This window comes from Lygodium microphyllum, chromosome 24, assembly GCF_053477565.2.
Source record: "Lygodium microphyllum isolate KBCC chromosome 24, Lygodium_microphyllum_v1.1.10, whole genome shotgun sequence".
In the NCBI taxonomy this organism is placed as follows: domain Eukaryota; kingdom Viridiplantae; phylum Streptophyta; class Polypodiopsida; order Schizaeales; family Lygodiaceae; genus Lygodium; species Lygodium microphyllum.
Window position 1 is genome coordinate 2,601,075 of NC_141158.1, and position 17,173 is coordinate 2,618,247.

The 17,173-nt window shown below is 38.4% G+C and overlaps 1 protein-coding gene across 3 annotated transcripts; it reads left to right on the forward strand.

The window, feature by feature from the left end:
- The first annotated feature begins 3,746 nt into the window (after positions 1-3,746).
- On the forward strand, positions 3,747-9,862 carry LOC148014799 (vacuolar protein sorting-associated protein 26A-like). 3 transcript variants are annotated; one of them, XM_087665868.1, is made up of 5 exons: positions 3,747-4,088; positions 7,427-7,471; positions 7,548-7,603; positions 8,116-8,291; positions 8,610-8,973. In XM_087665868.1, exons 3-5 carry the CDS (start codon positions 7,548-7,550, stop codon positions 8,777-8,779), a joined length of 402 nt encoding a protein of 133 aa, XP_087521994.1. In that variant the 5' UTR covers positions 3,747-4,088; positions 7,427-7,471; the 3' UTR covers positions 8,780-8,973. The 3 variants fall into 3 exon arrangements, 2 of the variants coding, with proteins under 2 accessions (XP_087521994.1, XP_087521993.1); XR_015688434.1 differs by lacking the exon at positions 3,747-4,088 and adding an exon at positions 8,980-9,862 and having other exon boundaries at positions 7,065-7,471; positions 8,610-8,860; XM_087665867.1 differs by lacking the exon at positions 3,747-4,088 and having other exon boundaries at positions 7,065-7,471.
- Positions 9,863-17,173: the final 7,311 nt, after the last annotated feature.

Genomic DNA, 17,173 nt, shown 5'->3' on the forward strand with positions numbered 1-17,173 from the left:
CCTGGAAAAGAGCAGTTGGCGTGTAAACTAAAACGTAGCTTATATGGGCTGAAACAAGCACCACGGTAGTGGTACAAAAAGTTTGACACTTTTATGCTCTCTCATGGGTTTACACGCAGCCATGCAGATCATTGTTTGTATATGCAAAAGGATACAGATGGCAGCCCTATCATACTTGTTTTGTATGTGGATGATATGTTGCTAGCTGGGAAGAGAAAGACTAGCTTGGATGCTCTCAAAGATTAGCTGAAATCAGCTTTTTCCATGAAAGATTTGGGGAATGCAGAGCATATATTGGGCATGAGGATTCGTAGGGATAGAACGCAGAAATTGGGCATGAGGATACGTAGGGATAGAACGCAGAAATTGGGCATGAGGATTCGTAGGGATAGAACGCAGAAATTGCTGTTCTTATCTCAAGAAAAGTACATTGAAAAGGTATTGGACAGATTTAACATGGCTGAAGCTAAACCTCTCGGAGTACCCTTACCTCCATACCTTAAGCTTAGTAAAGCCAACAGCCCAAAAGATGACATGGAAGCCAATGCTATGAAGGGAGTCCCTTATGCATCAGCTTGTGGTTCTCTTATGTATGCTATGGTGGCTACTCGTCCAGATATTGCTCATGCAGTGGGAGTTGTCAGCAGGTTTATGTTAAATCCTGGCAAACCACATTGGGAGGCTGTTAAGTGTATTCTTAGATATCTAAAGGGTACACAGAAAATGTATTTGCTATGGGCAGGGTACACTTAATCTGCAGGGTTATTGTGATAAAGACATGGCAAGTGACTTAGACACTCGCAGGTCCACTAGCGGGTATGTCTTTACAGTTGCTGGAGGGGCGGTCTCTTGGTGCTCCAGGTTGTAGAACATCGTAGCACTGAGTACTACTGAAGCTGAATACATATCAGCTACTGAAGCTTCTAAGGAAGCTATATGGTTTAGCAGACTTGCGGAGGATCTCGGCATGTCTATAAGTACTCCAGTGTTGGGATGTGATAGCCAGAGTGCTGTGTATCTGGCTAAAAATGCCATGTATCATTCACACACAAAGCATATTGATGTGCGATATCACTTTATCAGACAGATTCTAGAGGATGGTCTAATCACATTGACCAAGATCAAAACATAGGACAACCCTGCAGATGTTCTCACTAAAAGTCTAGGCAAGGCTCAGCATGAGCATTGCATACAACTAGTGGGAGTTGGTTAAAGGTTCACTCCGGACCTTTAAGTGGGAGGTTGTTGGGATGTAAAGGTCCTTTATTCACCTCTGTGTATTTTACACGTGTATTGTTATGTTGTACATGTGAATGCACCCTTATGGGCATACATTTTATTCTTTGTGTACCAACACATTGTTGGTACACCTAAATAAGCTCGTCACTCTCACTCTCACTCACCTGTACATTTCCCCTGCTGCAAATCTTCACGCTTCCGCTACCCGCGCTCTCCAACACCTTATACAATGTTGGTCATCACTAAATATCAAAGTGTGACGTGCTAAAAGATAGTCAATCATATACTGTGAAAATAAACTTAGGTGATGTACAAAACAAAATAGTGCTCATATAGGGATACAATGGGAGGATGAGATAGTATATGTCTAACTGTGTGGCTGAATAATATCCCCATATATAGTTTCATCCAATCAGGTTCGGTGGATAGAGAAATCATACATCTCGAATGAAATAGTATGACGATAGCATCTAGACTGTGCCCTTGACTCTATTATCTATTGCTCATGTCATTGGTGGATCTCCCTCATCTCTCTCTGATGTATCATCTGTGTCTAGTACCCCTATATCTATGGGCGGCATGCTACTATGATCTCCTCAGCTTTGTGGAGTCTAGATTGTCACCCCTCTCTATTTGGGTGGTGTGTGTGTGTGGTCACTATCTAGAAGAAATCGGTGAGCTATAACTGATATCCCCCGCTCTGTATAGTGCCAACCTGTAGTAGTGATGTGTGGAGCCTTTGAATCTTGACTAGGAACTAGCCCAAGTGGTGCTTGTGTGGGGATTCCATGACTAGTTTGAGGGAGGTGTCTCCTCCAGATAGCAAGGGGTACCTAGCTCCAACTGCAGTATAGGCTTTGCATTTGCAAATGTAGTGCTTCTTGCTCTCCACCTCCTCATGGCATAATCTGCAAATCCGCTCAGCTCTAGGGATTTGGGCTGCTCTCCCAGTCTCAATCTTGAGCTAGTGGGAGGATACTCGAAGCTGGCCAATGGCTACCCACCTCTCATGTGACATGTATACATCTAGGTATCCAGGTCTCTCAATGATGACATCCATGGTAGTCTTCATGAAGTGGTCTCTGTAGTAAGACATCTTTAGGTGTAAACTTGAATTGATTTCCTTTAAGAAGGGTGGAGAATCAAATTTTGGATGTGCAGGAAGTTAGCCTATAAAAGGATGAAGTAAACTGTGCTTAAGTAGGTGGAGAAAATGTCTCTCACAAATTTAAAAGGTTCTATGAAGTGTGTGGGGCAAGATGGAGCTCACTGCACCATCCTGCACAAAGTGGTGTGGCAAAATGCATGAATAGGGCCATTAATGAAGCTTGGATTATGAAATTTGGCTGTGTGAAAATCAAGTTCAGAGGCCTACTCATTTAAAATAAGTTTCTAATGTTAAGAATTGACCCAATACCAAAATTACAAAATATTAGCTCATGAAATTTCACAAAGCATTTCTAGATGAGGGATAGCAGATTTTGAGAATAAACATATTAAATCTGAGTGGAAAATTTAAACTTATTTCCTAATATTCTGAGGTTATTAGATAAAGAAATAGATTGATCGTACTTATATGAAGTACTAATAGTTTGTGATAGAAATATATATGATAACAAATAGATACTTAAACTGATACAAATGCATACAATAACTAGCTAAAATAGATACAACTTTAAGTAGGCTTTACAATTCTGCACTGCAGTTGATGATATGCAATCTGTAATTAAATACTCTTTTGAATATCATCAAACTAATTATCTATTTTTTAAATTTATAGTCTTAGTCTATGTCAATTTACTCCTATAGTCAAGGTAATCAACCCTAGGTTCAATGGTTAGTAGCTTGGGTCATAGACAAAGGCCCAGCATGCGGATACAAGGATTTTCAAGGGAACCACTCTTTTCTCATCATTGGCAAATATTTGAGCAGAATCCCCACTCTCGATTACTTGACAGCACAATGGTCTTAGGGACATTGTCATAGATGGGAGCCTACTGCTAGTATTATTGCTTGGTACAATTGGACTGCAAGGTACAGCTATACTATTGACCTCCAATATGTTTTCACTGCAGAGTTTCTTTCAAGGATTTAGCAAAGATCATCCATACTCTCCACAAGAAAAGGGAGAGGTTGCAGGGTGGTTCTGAGAGGAAAGATGCTTTCATGTAGACATCAGATTCCAGCACCGTGTTCACCTAGCCCCTCCTAGGGGTTTAGCACTACAGGCCACTAGATTGGTTGCTCACACAACCATTGTATTAATGACGTACTTAGTTGCTATAGGTCCTTTCTACTTTGTATTTCTATCTCAAGGGGATTTTCTCTGAGGTGTCATTCATAGAATATTTCTTTGCTTGAGACAAAAATATCTTAAACTGGGAATACAGTAAATAAGTCTGGATACTAGCTTCAGTAGCCTATTTTAAACATCTATCTTACTATTCCGGATTAAGTCTGAGTCAAAATTGGAAAGTTTTAGTTGACAAAAGGTACTACAATACATGCACTTATGATGGATAGCTCACTCTCAGCTTAAGTATGCACAAAAATGTGCCTCAGGTTGGCCAGGACCCTGATTTATGCCCAGAATGACAGAATTTTACTTACAAGCTACCTTTCCATAATTATACTTCTTAAAATATATTGATAATTGGGTAAAATACCTCTAATACAAGTTCAAGATCTTTTACAAGCTACAATGTTACTTTTTATAATATTTTCAAATTCAAAATGGATTGAAATTTACTTTTCCTAAGAAGTTAGGCCTCTATACAGGTTTGAACTTGGAAATTTAACCAAGTTTGGGTCAGCTTGGAAGCCTACTTTGGAGACAAATAACTTTTTAGGTATTGAATCAGTTCAAGTTCATACTTAGAGGGTTAATAGCTAATGAAAAATTTTATAAATCATCTCCTAATTATGGATTGCTAGTTTTGAAGTTAAGGTTACCAAAATAGGGCCCAAAGTTTGCTGAAAGACTATTGCTGTGAAATATGGGTAGCTCACTTTCTTAGAAAATATCCCATGAAATATTAAGATTTGCAAAAGTCGTAGGCACTAGAAATTATAGATCTTATTAAGGGCTAAAACTTTCCTAGTTACAGCATCCTCATTTCTGAATAGATAGAAAGATAAAGTACCTGGAAAAATGTATTCTGAACATGGCTGGGCTGGTGTGAATAGGCAGCAAGATGGCAACTTGGATTATAAGAGTTGGGCATCAATGAGGGGAAAAAATATCAGGTTGCCCAATATGTAAAATGAGGATTAAAAAGGAGGTTAAGAAGGAGATTAATAAAGTGATTAAGCCAATAAAGCTTGAGTAAAAGCTTTTGTATTACGGCTATGGTATGACAAAGGCAGTGCACCTCCATGGATGATCTTGGAGATGAGAAAAAAAGCATTGCAACCCTCCAAATTGTTATCCATATTGTTTGAGATACATTGGTTAAATGATACTCCTTCAGCTATTTTGAGTGTCCCAATTCTCATCTATTTGATTTTACGGGAGAGATCCTCTGAACAAGACAGTCTTAAACTTTGTTTGAGTGTTACAGTGACTCACCCGACTCATTTAAACTCATCTACCATGTATCAGCCCTCCCTCAAACTTACCTTTGTGTTATGAACCTGCTCCGGGGTTCCTTTGAAGCAATGCAAACCAATCCGCTTCCATAAGAGAGTTGCAACTGCATCCTTATTGTGCTCTTCCCCTAAAGGGTACAAATCCTTGAGCATGGCCAAAACCATGAACTTGTGCACTTCTTAAATAGAGGTTTTATCGGCCAGGGCTGATGCTCATTGTCCCCCCTAAACCATCCTTTTTGCTGAGCTAGAAACTTTAATGAATCTTGTGTTCTTTAATGATGTTTTAGTGTCCTTTAATCTCTAGTCTAGAGACTCTAGGCAACTTTCTATTATGTTTGCACTTTACCCTGTTCAACAAGATCTACTACCATAGTGAGTGGTGCATTCATCCATCCTAATAGAGGGTAAGCATAAAGTTTCCTCTATAACAAAAAATTACACTGGGAGCCCTTAGCTGACATTTTGCTTTGATGGTCAAAATTTCATGTGACTCAGATTCTCCACACAGCAAGCTCTGGTTCTGTACATCACAAACAGTTGGAGGCCAAATTTGACCTATAGGATGAATCAGATAATTCATTACATTTCACTTCAGGTATTAGTGCCATGAAGGCACATAAGAAGAAAGAAAAGAAAGAAAAATAGAATGGAATAACCTCTGAGATCTTATGACTCATAAGAGCTTTAATTACAGCATCAAGTTTGATTACAAATATAGAGGATAGCTAAATTCCACTAGAAGATACATTTACTTCTGGGTAAGTGGAGTGCAGAAATCCCTAATGACCGCTTTTCGTCCCCAATACACTACTCACTTGCCATTTCTTCATGTATCTCTGACTTTGGCTAATTCTGTTGGCCGAGTTTTGAGCTGGGGTGGGATCAACTCATCTACTATCCACACTTTCATCCCTTACAGGAACTTAGGCTGCTTCACCACCACCATCTTCTCTGTCATATCCATGTACATGACCTTTGCTTATGTGCCTTTTGGGATAATGATGGAGTCTCCCAAATCTACGAGAGGGACAACCCTGCTTGACTATGCTTGTAAAACATTGGTCTCCAGGATGAAATCTTGTTCAAACTGTGGAGCAAGATTCTCCCTATCCCATTCTTGGGTGGTCTCGTGAGAGAGAGAGAGAGAGAGAGAGAGACAGGGTACCTTTTTTTCGTAATTAATACGAAGCAGCTAGAGCAGTAGTAGTAGTTGCAGCATGGTGTGCCCAAGAGTGGCACTCCCACTAATCGGACGAATCCAAAGGAGGAAAGTGCCTAGATGATCACGGAATCATCTCTGCAAAGCATGTAGCATGATACAGGGAAACGGGGCCTGACAGACAATTACTCGCCACTATAAGGAGTACAGAAGAAAGGGAAGAGATTTTGGGGAAGAGGCATCGAGCAGAGCGGCAGCTGTACCAGGAGTGATCCTGATCTCAGGCGCCAGCTGATGCTATTCTGGACAAGTGGCAGATTCATCAAAAAATCTTAGTGAACAGAGGGCGGCAAGTCATGAAGGTAGGACGGAAACATCAAGCTCAGTTCACAGGGTGGCCTTATAATCTTTGGCAAGTAGTCTGAAAGTATATAGTTGAAGTTTGCATTCAGGTGTACCCATATCATAGCATCACACTACATAGAATAATAATTCTTATATGGTTGGGGGGCAGCTCAAGCTCATACAAAGTGGGATGATTATGTATGAGACAGTGAGGTTGCTGCAGTCACCCAGGAAGAGCTGTTGATCTTGGGGAGCAGGTTTGAGATCCGATCTGCAACAACTTGGCCAACTCTCTTTCTCTCTCTCAAAGGACATGCCTCTCGTGTTAGATTGTTCACAGGAAGGGATGACACCATTCTGTGATTCCAGCTGAAGTATTTTGATGCAAGAGTGCAGAAGCTTAAACAAGAAAATCAACAACCTGGTCTTCACTGAACTTTTATTAAAAAGTCGTCTGTTCACATCATAGATTGTTCGGGCAAAAATAGTATCTATCATCTGGATCTCCCACAGGTAAGAAAAAACTAATGTTGCAGAAATCTTATCAGAGTTTTTGTTCTTTTTCCTTATAGCCCAGGTTATCGCAATTGAGATGGGGAACTCAAGTCTCTCACCCTGCTAAAATGTAAATCTAAGATGATAAGCTAGCTTGAGAAATGTGTTACAAAGAGAGAGAGAGAGATTTTTGGGCAGCCCAATTACCCCACTCCAGCACAGCCACATATGAAGCTCGTGTATCACTTTCTTCGATGCATAACTGGACCATTCGGAATGCTTTTCTTTTTGATTCTGCCTATAATGTTCAGCGGCATATTGCTAGGCTTAAGGGCCTCTTGTATTGGCAGCTAGATCTTCTCCAGCATTCTGACATGCTCTCTAGGGAGGACTTACGTCCCTGGCATATGGCAATTTCCTCCGCGTCTTTGCCATGACTTTGTAACTCGTAGTACTGGAACCTCTTCACATGATGGCTTAGTGTCATCATGTATCTTGTAATCAAGTAATCTTGTATTTTTTTCGTAATTAATACAATTACCTTTTACGAAAAAAAAAGAGAGATTTTCTTCTGGAGCTGACATGCAGACTGGACAGGTACATAATGTTTCACCTCCTCCAGAAATAAACAACAGCATCAAGGTAAAGCTGTTACTGGTGAATTTATTGTTTCTTGGCAAAAACAGTTATGTTCTTGACAAATGTCTTTCCATTACAGATGGAGGTTGGCATTGAAGATTGTCTACACATTGAGTTTGAATACAACAAAAGCAAGTAGGTGGCACACTGCCATGGTTTTGGGAAATTCAGGATCTTGTAGTCTTCCAATTCAGATGTTAAAGATTATTAAGTGGATAACTTAAAGTTTTATGAGACTGAATCAATACTTTTTCATCCACACGAAATGCCTACTGGTCTTTAAAATCCTTCTGAGGATAACTCTTAAGTTTTATGGATGCTGATTTAATACCTCTTTTAACCACATGAAGTGCCATCTGATCTTTAAGTTACGTGTAGGTATCATCTGAGGATAACTTCAAGTTTTATGAGGCTGAATCAATACTTTTTCACCCACATGAAATGCCTTCTGATCTTTAAAATCCTTCTGAGGATAACTCTAAGTTTTATGGATGCTGATTTAATACCTCTTTTAACCACATGAAGTGCCATCTGATCTTTAAGTTACGTGTAGGTATCATCTGAGGATAACTTCAAGTTTTATGGAGGCTGATTTAATAGCTCTTTCATCCACATGAAATGCCATCTGATCTTTAAGTTGCGTATAGGTATCATCTGAATGATGTGGTGATTGGCAAGATATATTTCTTGCTTGTCCACATCAAAATCAAGCACATGGAACTTGAAATTAGACGTCATGAATCGACTGGATCAGGCCCAAACTTGTATCTGGAGACAGAGACACTGGCAAAATTTGAGCTGATGGATGGTGCACCAGTACGTGGTGAGTTTAAAATTCATCTCCTGTATATCTACCTAAATAGAGGGGATAAGACAACCTGCTGTTCTTTTAATATGTTTGCTTGAGTTTACTGAAAGAAAAGAGCAGGGAAAGGGAAGCTGTCTTTCCTCTATTAACTAGTTACAAAGATGATACAGAATGATGCCCATGAGTATTTATATAAAAGGCTTTGCAGTGCTTGGCAGAATGAAGCAATGTGTGGTTGTTGTGAACTTTGAGCTGTTTAGCAAAATTTTCTCCAAGTTTCTCTTTCACATTTGGCTTCATAAGCTTATGATTTCATCTGTCTGAAATGAACAGGTGAGTCAATACCTATTCGGTTGTTCTTAACCCCATATGATCTCACACCGACATATCGAAATGTAAACAACAAGTTCAATGTGAAATACTACTTGAATTTGGTTTTGGTGGATGAAGAAGACAGACGCTATTTCAAACAGCAGGAGATCACAATGTACAGAAAGGATTGAGATACTCTTCTTATCTATACATTTCATAATCTGGCGGTTTTCCAAATGGGAATTTTTGTGTAGAGCTATTCCTTCCTCTGAGTATGTAGCCATTGCCTGAATTAATAAGTAATGCACGCAAACACACGCAAGGGCTCTCTCTCTCTCTGGCATATGCTGACAAATGGTCTCTGACACCTGATGAATGGTCTCATGAACAGATTGATGTGAATGGTTTGACACCGAGCTGTCTCACGAATCATGACTCTTTCAAATGGTGTGACATGGTTTGCTGACGTGAATGGTCTGATGTGGGACTGCTAAAAGACGCTGGTCTGATCGTGAGCTCTGGATGCCTGCATGTGACATGGGATACCTGCACTACACAAGACCTGTTACTGCTGGTGCTTGTAAACACAGTAAATGCAGAAATATAAATAACCTAGGATGCCAAGCTTCTGACTGCTGAAAACCTGGATCACACCTGTGAATGCAGTGGTATACACTCATAGAGTAGAACCTGCTGCTTCAGTGAATGCATTGTATAAACTTAGTGTAAATCTGATGTGACAAGGAATGCAGTAGTCGCACCTGAAACTCTGAATACAACGGTTATGCGCTGGATACTGTGATGAGGGTAATGCAGTCATGTGGTTTGATGTAATCCTTTGCTTTGGGGATGTAGAAAAGAAAAAGGTTTTCCTCTCTATCGGATAGTTTTCAAATATAAGAAGAATTATTGGAATGAGGCAACTTACCCTAGCACAAATAGTGTATCGCAAAGAACACATGCCCAAAGTATTGGAGGCTCACAAAGAGGGAAAATGGATTGTATACAAGGATGGGTCATTATTACTAACAAATGGTCCACATGAGATACTAAGGGTGTACATATAGAAGTATAATAAAGTTCTATGCTTAAATGGTGATTAAAAGCATATACATAGAAATACACCATTGTAAAGATAGTAGATTATCATATGTGTAGAGATATATGTGGGAGGGTTCATTTCGTCCAATAGCTAGAAAATTGATAAGCACTAGGGGTTTTGGAAGTGTAACCATGTTATACTAAGAAGATCAAGGGCTAGTGCAAGTAATGAAGAGATCACGATACACAATACTTATGGATTAGAATATATATAGGGAGAGTATGAGATATATTCATGCTTACCACAAACTTGACATTAGCAACATGAGATGAATTGCCTTTTGATATACTTTATGAGGTCATTATGAGATATGTGAGCATTGGAGGACATATTGTTAGTGGGAAATTCAAATGCACACATTTGCAAATGTAGGCCAAGTGACCTATACATGCATGATAATGCAATGCTTAAAGAGGTTGACATAGATGAAGTAGATCTATGCATGAGAGTCGAGAACAAAGAAGCGAGCACCTATGTGACACATTTGTTGCCCTATGAACTGCACACAGACTAATCATCTTTAATGGACTACCATTATGGCTAAGGTCACGCACTCCAATGTTGAAATCACAAAGGGGTAAGTAGTATGAACTACTTACATAGGCTTACCAGCATTGATACCAAATATCTAAAACTTTAAAGTATCTAAGAGACAAATTGGTATAGCAACAGATCATGTGTTTTTGAGATTTGTAATCACTTGTGGACATATGAGGCATGAAACACCATATCTCTAAACATCCCAAACACTATTTTATAGAGATGCCTCACTCATCTATAGTGGCTCTTTACATGCTAAGAGGTATCAAAGCTTGAGCTAATATAACATCTTGGTTTGGTAACTATAGTGTAGAGACCATATGAAATCTAGAAAGGGTTTTTAAATTTAGAGGATATGGAGATTAGTGCACGAGAAGAAAGAGTTATAATAAGAGGTGCTAGAGGTAAAGCTAAAGTATCAGGACGTGCAAGAGCAATTGGAACATGTTAAAGTAATCAAGAGAGAGGTTGAAGAATTTGTGGCAAAGATTACGATGAATTAGAATGAGGAGGATTCGACGCTGCAATTATCCTTAAGGTATTGGATGAGATATAGAAGATGACTTCAAGATATGCAGACTTGCAAGATTCAGGAAGAGGGATTGTAAGAGCATGCTTATTTGAGAAAGCAGCCTTCCTCTCTCTTCACCTCTTAATTAAAACCTAGACTTGCTTTTGAAAACTATGATCCGCTTTCTCACTAGCTTGATCCTCCTTGCATAAAAACTTCTGATGTCACATAAGATTTTTTCATGATCATACCACTAACTTATTCTCGTAAATCCCTAGCTTCTCAAACCCCTTACTTCCAACTCACAAGCAAGCCCTTACCAATCCCATAGGATACAAAACAAAGACCAAAGGTTTTTTATTAAAAAAATTACGGTTTCTTCCTAAGGTTGATTTCAACTCCCTACTTCACTCTAAATCAAAACTTTAAAAACAAAAATCCATCTAATCTCTCCTATTCCATCCATTCTACCCTATCTCACACTCATTTCAAGCTCCAATCCTAATTCCTTTCGGAGTACATGCTTCTATTTCATTTCAAAGTCTTGCTTCTTCTTTTATGCATGATAGAGAGAATGTATGCCATCATGGGTAATTTCATTGTGTCTCGGAAATAGAACCAAAATATCAAAGCTTTTACAAGATGGATTACTAGACTTGATGGAATACTTATTGTTTTAAGCACTTCATCCCATTCGGCAATGGATATCTCTCACATAGTGGATAGATCTCTTGAACTCATTGATCCAACCATTCTTCTCTCTAACCACATGAAAGCAATACCAAAAAAATCAACAAGGGTGTAGTGAACTCATTGCCTTATCTTCTCCTTGATCCCATAGAAATGAAAGCTCGTTGGTGGCTCCACAATCCTCCTCTACTCTATAGCTCATGTTTTGATTTGTAAGCACTCAATCCACGAGAGGAAACATGAAGAAGAAGAGAAGCAACCCAACCTTTTCTCCAATCCACCTTTCACCCAAGAAGAAGGGGAAGAAGAAAAGAGTGCATGCAAGGAAGAAGATTCGTCTCTCAAGTCCCTCACTCTCTTCCTCGCTTTTACACTCTCACTCTCCCTCACTTTCAAGATGAAATATAAGAAGGTATAGTAGAAGAAAGAAGGAGAAGCATGCTCTAAAGTTTTCATACCACAAAAATGAGATTATCCATTCACTTTTGCCTTTTATATATGGAATTCAATTAGGATTTAAATTATTTGGATGCCCGTCTCTCCTATTCGGGCTTGGTTTGGGCTTTATAGGTTTATGCATTTACATTTAGAGTGCACTGATTGTTGCGGAAGTGAATGAAAGCTAGTGATTGTATCCTTGCCAAGCTATGGGTTTTTCTTCATGGCAAAATTTATTATAACTTGCATGGGCATTGTGCCAAGATTTGAAAATAATATTAGAAATAATTAGTATATGTAACTAAAATGATTAATTTTCAAAACAATTGTGACAACTTACGCCTTCCATCCATTTGCTATTACATCTGTTTTGTGATTACATTGGTTTTATTGTTAGCAAGTACTCATAGATAAGAATGAAAATTGAATGCAACATACCCTAAGCCCATTTCCAGTATTACTTTTTTTAAAAAAAGCTTACCTCTTAGCTATGGAGGGTCTCTTGAGGTGCCCTCTCTTAGATGGTATAGTAGTATCAAGGTGGACATCCTCTCAATGGTAGCAACTAGTGCATCTTTGAGAAGAGTATCATGTAGATATCATCATTGACCTTCTCACATTCAAGCCCTACCTAGGCACTAGTCTCCATAGCACTATGAAAAACCCATCTCTAGTGATGGACGACATAGTGCTATCTATAAAGTGCACCATAGATAAATTGTAATCAGTTAAGTATTACAGTACGAATATGTTCATATAATGGGATGGGATTTAGAAAAGTTTGTTTTTAGTTGTAGTTTTGTAGTTATTAATGGAGGTAGAAACAAATTACTAGGAAGACAAAAACTTTCAAGATTTTGAGCTTAACATGGAGCCATCAAGTTATGCAAATTGAATGGAAAACCAACCATATTACTATAGAAATCCAAAAGGTGTGAGTGTGCACAATGGAAGAGAATCATGAACACAAAGAGGGAAGAGAAGAGAGAGATATAGCAAGAAAAGAGAAGAATGGAGTGATAGATCTACACTAACTTTGAATGTTGATATAATGGTGGAATGATCATTCCCTCCTTGCATACAACCCAAGTCATCGGTGAGGACATAAAATCAAGAGGATGACCATGGCAACACTAGTGGGGTGAAAGAAGACTGAAGACAGCGTGTGCTAAATCTACAAACAGAATGTGATATGCTACAAGTGGGAGTGCAAGAAAAATATAGCTAGCCTAGGCCAAAATTGATCGACATGTCTTTGTGGTAAAAATAGTGTTGTAGTTGGTTGCTTGACCAATAGTCAAACATCACAAAAAATGTTTGACTACTCTAGCTATACAAAAATAGGACTACCTCTTTTCATAGCCACTATGGTATTTAGCACATTGTTTAGAATAGAACTACCCTTCATGAAGCTGCATTGATGGATTTATACTTTGAATGATGGGGATCTATCGGCCATGGCTTTTGCAAAGACTTTGTAAATAACACTCGTGAATGCAATTCGCCTCCAATGGGAGATTTTCAAACATTATTTTTGTTTTGGAATTAGACTAATTATACTCTTGGTCCAAGAGGGGAAAGATGACCTAGGCTATAGTAATAATTGATGAGGTTGCCTACCTAAAGGCCAAAATACTAGAGATATAAAATGCATCCCATAGTCGTACCATTGGCTCCATTGATCTTTTCCTACCAAGATTATTGAGTGCCAAGAGTAGCTCCTCCTAGTCAAAAGGTTTAACTAGACTTAAATTATCTCTCTCAATGATAACTCTATCCACCTACTTCAAGAATGAGTCAAATGCCCCTAATCAAGATCTCCTTTTATCTTTATAGAGTTCCTCAAAATGTGACTTGCACTACCTTATGATTTCACTCTGACCAATATGCATTTCCCATCCTCTTATAAAGAGGAGATAGAATTTCTCTAGTTCTTTGATATGTCTTCTATGCCTAACGAGTTGGGCCAAATTTAATAGGGCCACCTCATCACCCATTAGTTGATTATTGGTCACTTTACTTGCTAACCCCTCAAAGATTTTGTTGTCCCAATTGAGGTTATTCCTTTACGCATTCCATAGTTATGCCATTTGAAGGGATGCATAATGTTGGATCATGGAATTGAAGTTTTCCCATGGATCTAAAATATTAGCAAAAATGTCTTGTTCCAATTTTGTGACCACTCCCTTTATTGTATATGTGAAATCCAACTGCTACTAGTGTTTTCCAAGATGACTAAATAAGTTGTACATGAGGGGGAAACCTAATTGTAAGAAATCTTTCATATTCAGTAGCTCTAGTTTACTGCATGTTGAGTGCCAAAATTCTAGTTCATCCCTGGACATCAAGAAAGAAGAAGAGGATGTATCTCCCAAATCTACTACATCATTAAAGTATCCCTCAAGAAATCCAATGCTCTATGGAGTATTGCCCAACTCATCCCATGAAACTCTTATTCTTTTACTATTGTTGTGCTCATAAATATTAATAAGAGTGATTCTAGAATCTTCCCAATCCACGGAGATAGATAGGATCCTTCCTTCTATACCATTGAAGATGTAGATTAGATTATGATTGGATTCCATAGTGGTGAACCAACTAGGCTCACCATCTTTTTCTGCTCAAAATAAGCAAACATACTCCCAATGCATTTGTTTAGAGCTACCCCATTTGTGTACCTTATGCTCTTGGACTAGAATTGCATCCAAGTCCCATTTTCAAAAAAGGATCCTCTTAATACTATCATTGAGGCCTTTTGCATTCATTATTGTATATTTAGCTTTGTCATGCACTCATATGTTGAGTACAGATGGCATCTTGGCTTTCCTCCTTCTCAGGACCTTTCTTCTTATTTTCCATGGAAAGAAACTTCTCTATCCATATATTTGAGGCCATGCTTCTTGCTACCATGTCATTGTTAGTCTTTGTTGTGAAGTAATCTTGGCTACTAGGTCCCTCATCCTCCTGTATAATTGGATGTCTACACTTTAGCATCCATCCTTGGGAATGCCTTGTCAAGATGCTCAAGTGAGACTCAATTGAGATGCATGAAAGAGCTTGCTATGTTCCTATTCTAGAAAGAGATGGCAACTTTATTCCAAAATTTTCTTACCATGTAAAACTTATTATAAGGGTTACCCACCAAGGTGCTTTCATTGATTTTGCTGAGCAAACCTTTGCCCTTCTCACCACAAAACTAGTGTTTATCCATCTTCCTTATCTTCATGGACATCAACATGTTTTTCCTACTTCTCACATTCCTTAAGATAAGACTTGACCACCTCTACTTAGGAACTCCTTGTTTGACTTTTCTTAGCTTCAACATCCTCTTTATCTTAGTGCCCCATTGTCCATAACTAAATCTGCACCCCTTTTTTGGTGGATATCTTGATTCAAGTCTATTATCCATCAGTCAATGTATGTATTCAGCTTTCTTTCCACTATTGGCATGACTGATTTTTAGCATGTCGCCATCCTTTGTAGTCTACATTTTGTTTGCTATCAATTTGTACAACCTACTACATCATTACAACTACTAAATTTTGCTATAACAAGAGTTGCCTACATTACCTTGATTGTTTTTAGTCTATTGCATATTCCTTCATGCTGTCCAATATTATCTAGTAGCATTGACCCATGCTTTTCATATCTACATTTGTTGCATCTGTGTACTTTTAGAGTTGGTTTGCTACATTCTCTCTACAACTATCCTAGGGACATGGGTCTAGATAAATACTTGTAAAAACAATTATATGACAAAGCACCGATTGATAAAGAACACTACTAGGGTTAGGGTAATTCAGAGAGAATAAACAAAGAAGTTAAATGAATGAATGACAAATAGATATAATACTCAATGTAGTGAGCATAATATACAAAGATGAATATTGACCCTCAAAATCTTGTGTCTCAAGAACTGAGTCACAAAATATAAGCTAAAGAGTGTCTTGCACTCTAAGAGATCATGAAACACAACAAGATGTTGACATAGTAAGCTAGCGATGGATGAAAAACACAACAAAATGCACGGTGTTTGCTGATGTGGCACTAACCATTTTGCATTTCTTTTTCAACCTATTTTCATGGACCAAGTATGGGGGATGTTATTTTTTAACCAATATTTTTGACAGATCACATTCTATTTGTAGATTTAGCTACATTTATCCCCTACTCCCACTTGGGACAAATCACATTCTATTTGTAGATTTAGCACACTCTATCTTTAGACAACTTTTTGCCATTGAAGTTTTTTGAGAGCGGATTTTAAAGGCTATTTTTGAAGCAAAAAAGAGACCGAGAGGCCGACAACGACCAAATTTTCATGCAAAATAAAATGGTTGTGGATCGATGAGCTGGAGTTTTCCTAGATGGAGTTTGATGCCAGGAAGCCAACTCAAGTCTTAGTTTGTCAATCAGAGTTTGTTTGATCCCCCATTTTATCCTCGCAAGGTTGCGAAACCAGTCGTCTAGATGGATCTCAATTCCAAGCATGTTTGGCCCCTCAAAAGCAAAAAATCCACTTTCCTCGCATCATGAAAACTCCAAAGTGAACTAGTTTGGTTGCAAACCAAATATTAAAGCTTAAAACAAGCTTAAGAGGAAAAAGACACAACTTTTCAAATTGTGCGGGGAGGGGAGCACTGCTATTTTCGGTGCCCCCAAATCCCTCATTTTGTGTGATTTTTCAGCCTGCACTGATCAAGGAACTCTCCTGGCAGCATGCTCCACCATTTTTTTTCTCTTCATCACCACTGGAATCATCTGATTTGATGCATTGAACAAAGAGATCTTTTTTTAGTCTCTCTCTCTCTCTCTCCTCTCTTCTCTTGTGGACTATTCTTTTTATGGATCAATGTAAAAGAAAGGGGGATGGGCTGAGATGGATGTTTTTGGTCAAACAATGAAGCACGAGTGGAGAGACATGTGAATCGGAGTTGGAACGATCATCAACGGCCGTTGAAGAGCATTAGGGGGCCTCCAACGTCGAAAAATGCATGTCATAATGGGTGGTTTTATGAGAAAAATATAGATTTTACCATTTTATGATGAATTCTTGTTTGAAATGGTTAGTAATGCTTGGCTGATTTCCAATTCTCTATTTGATCAGTCATGTTGAAAGAATCATAAAAAATCAGTCGTATAATAATTGTATGCAAAACACACAAAACCCGAGACTAGGCGGTTTTAGGAAAAATATGCAATTTTTGGGTTTTTGGTGTTTTTTTTCCATTCACATGGAATGAAATAAAATAAGAAAATCATTTTATATGAGAGTAATCAATATACACCTAAAAATCAGTAATT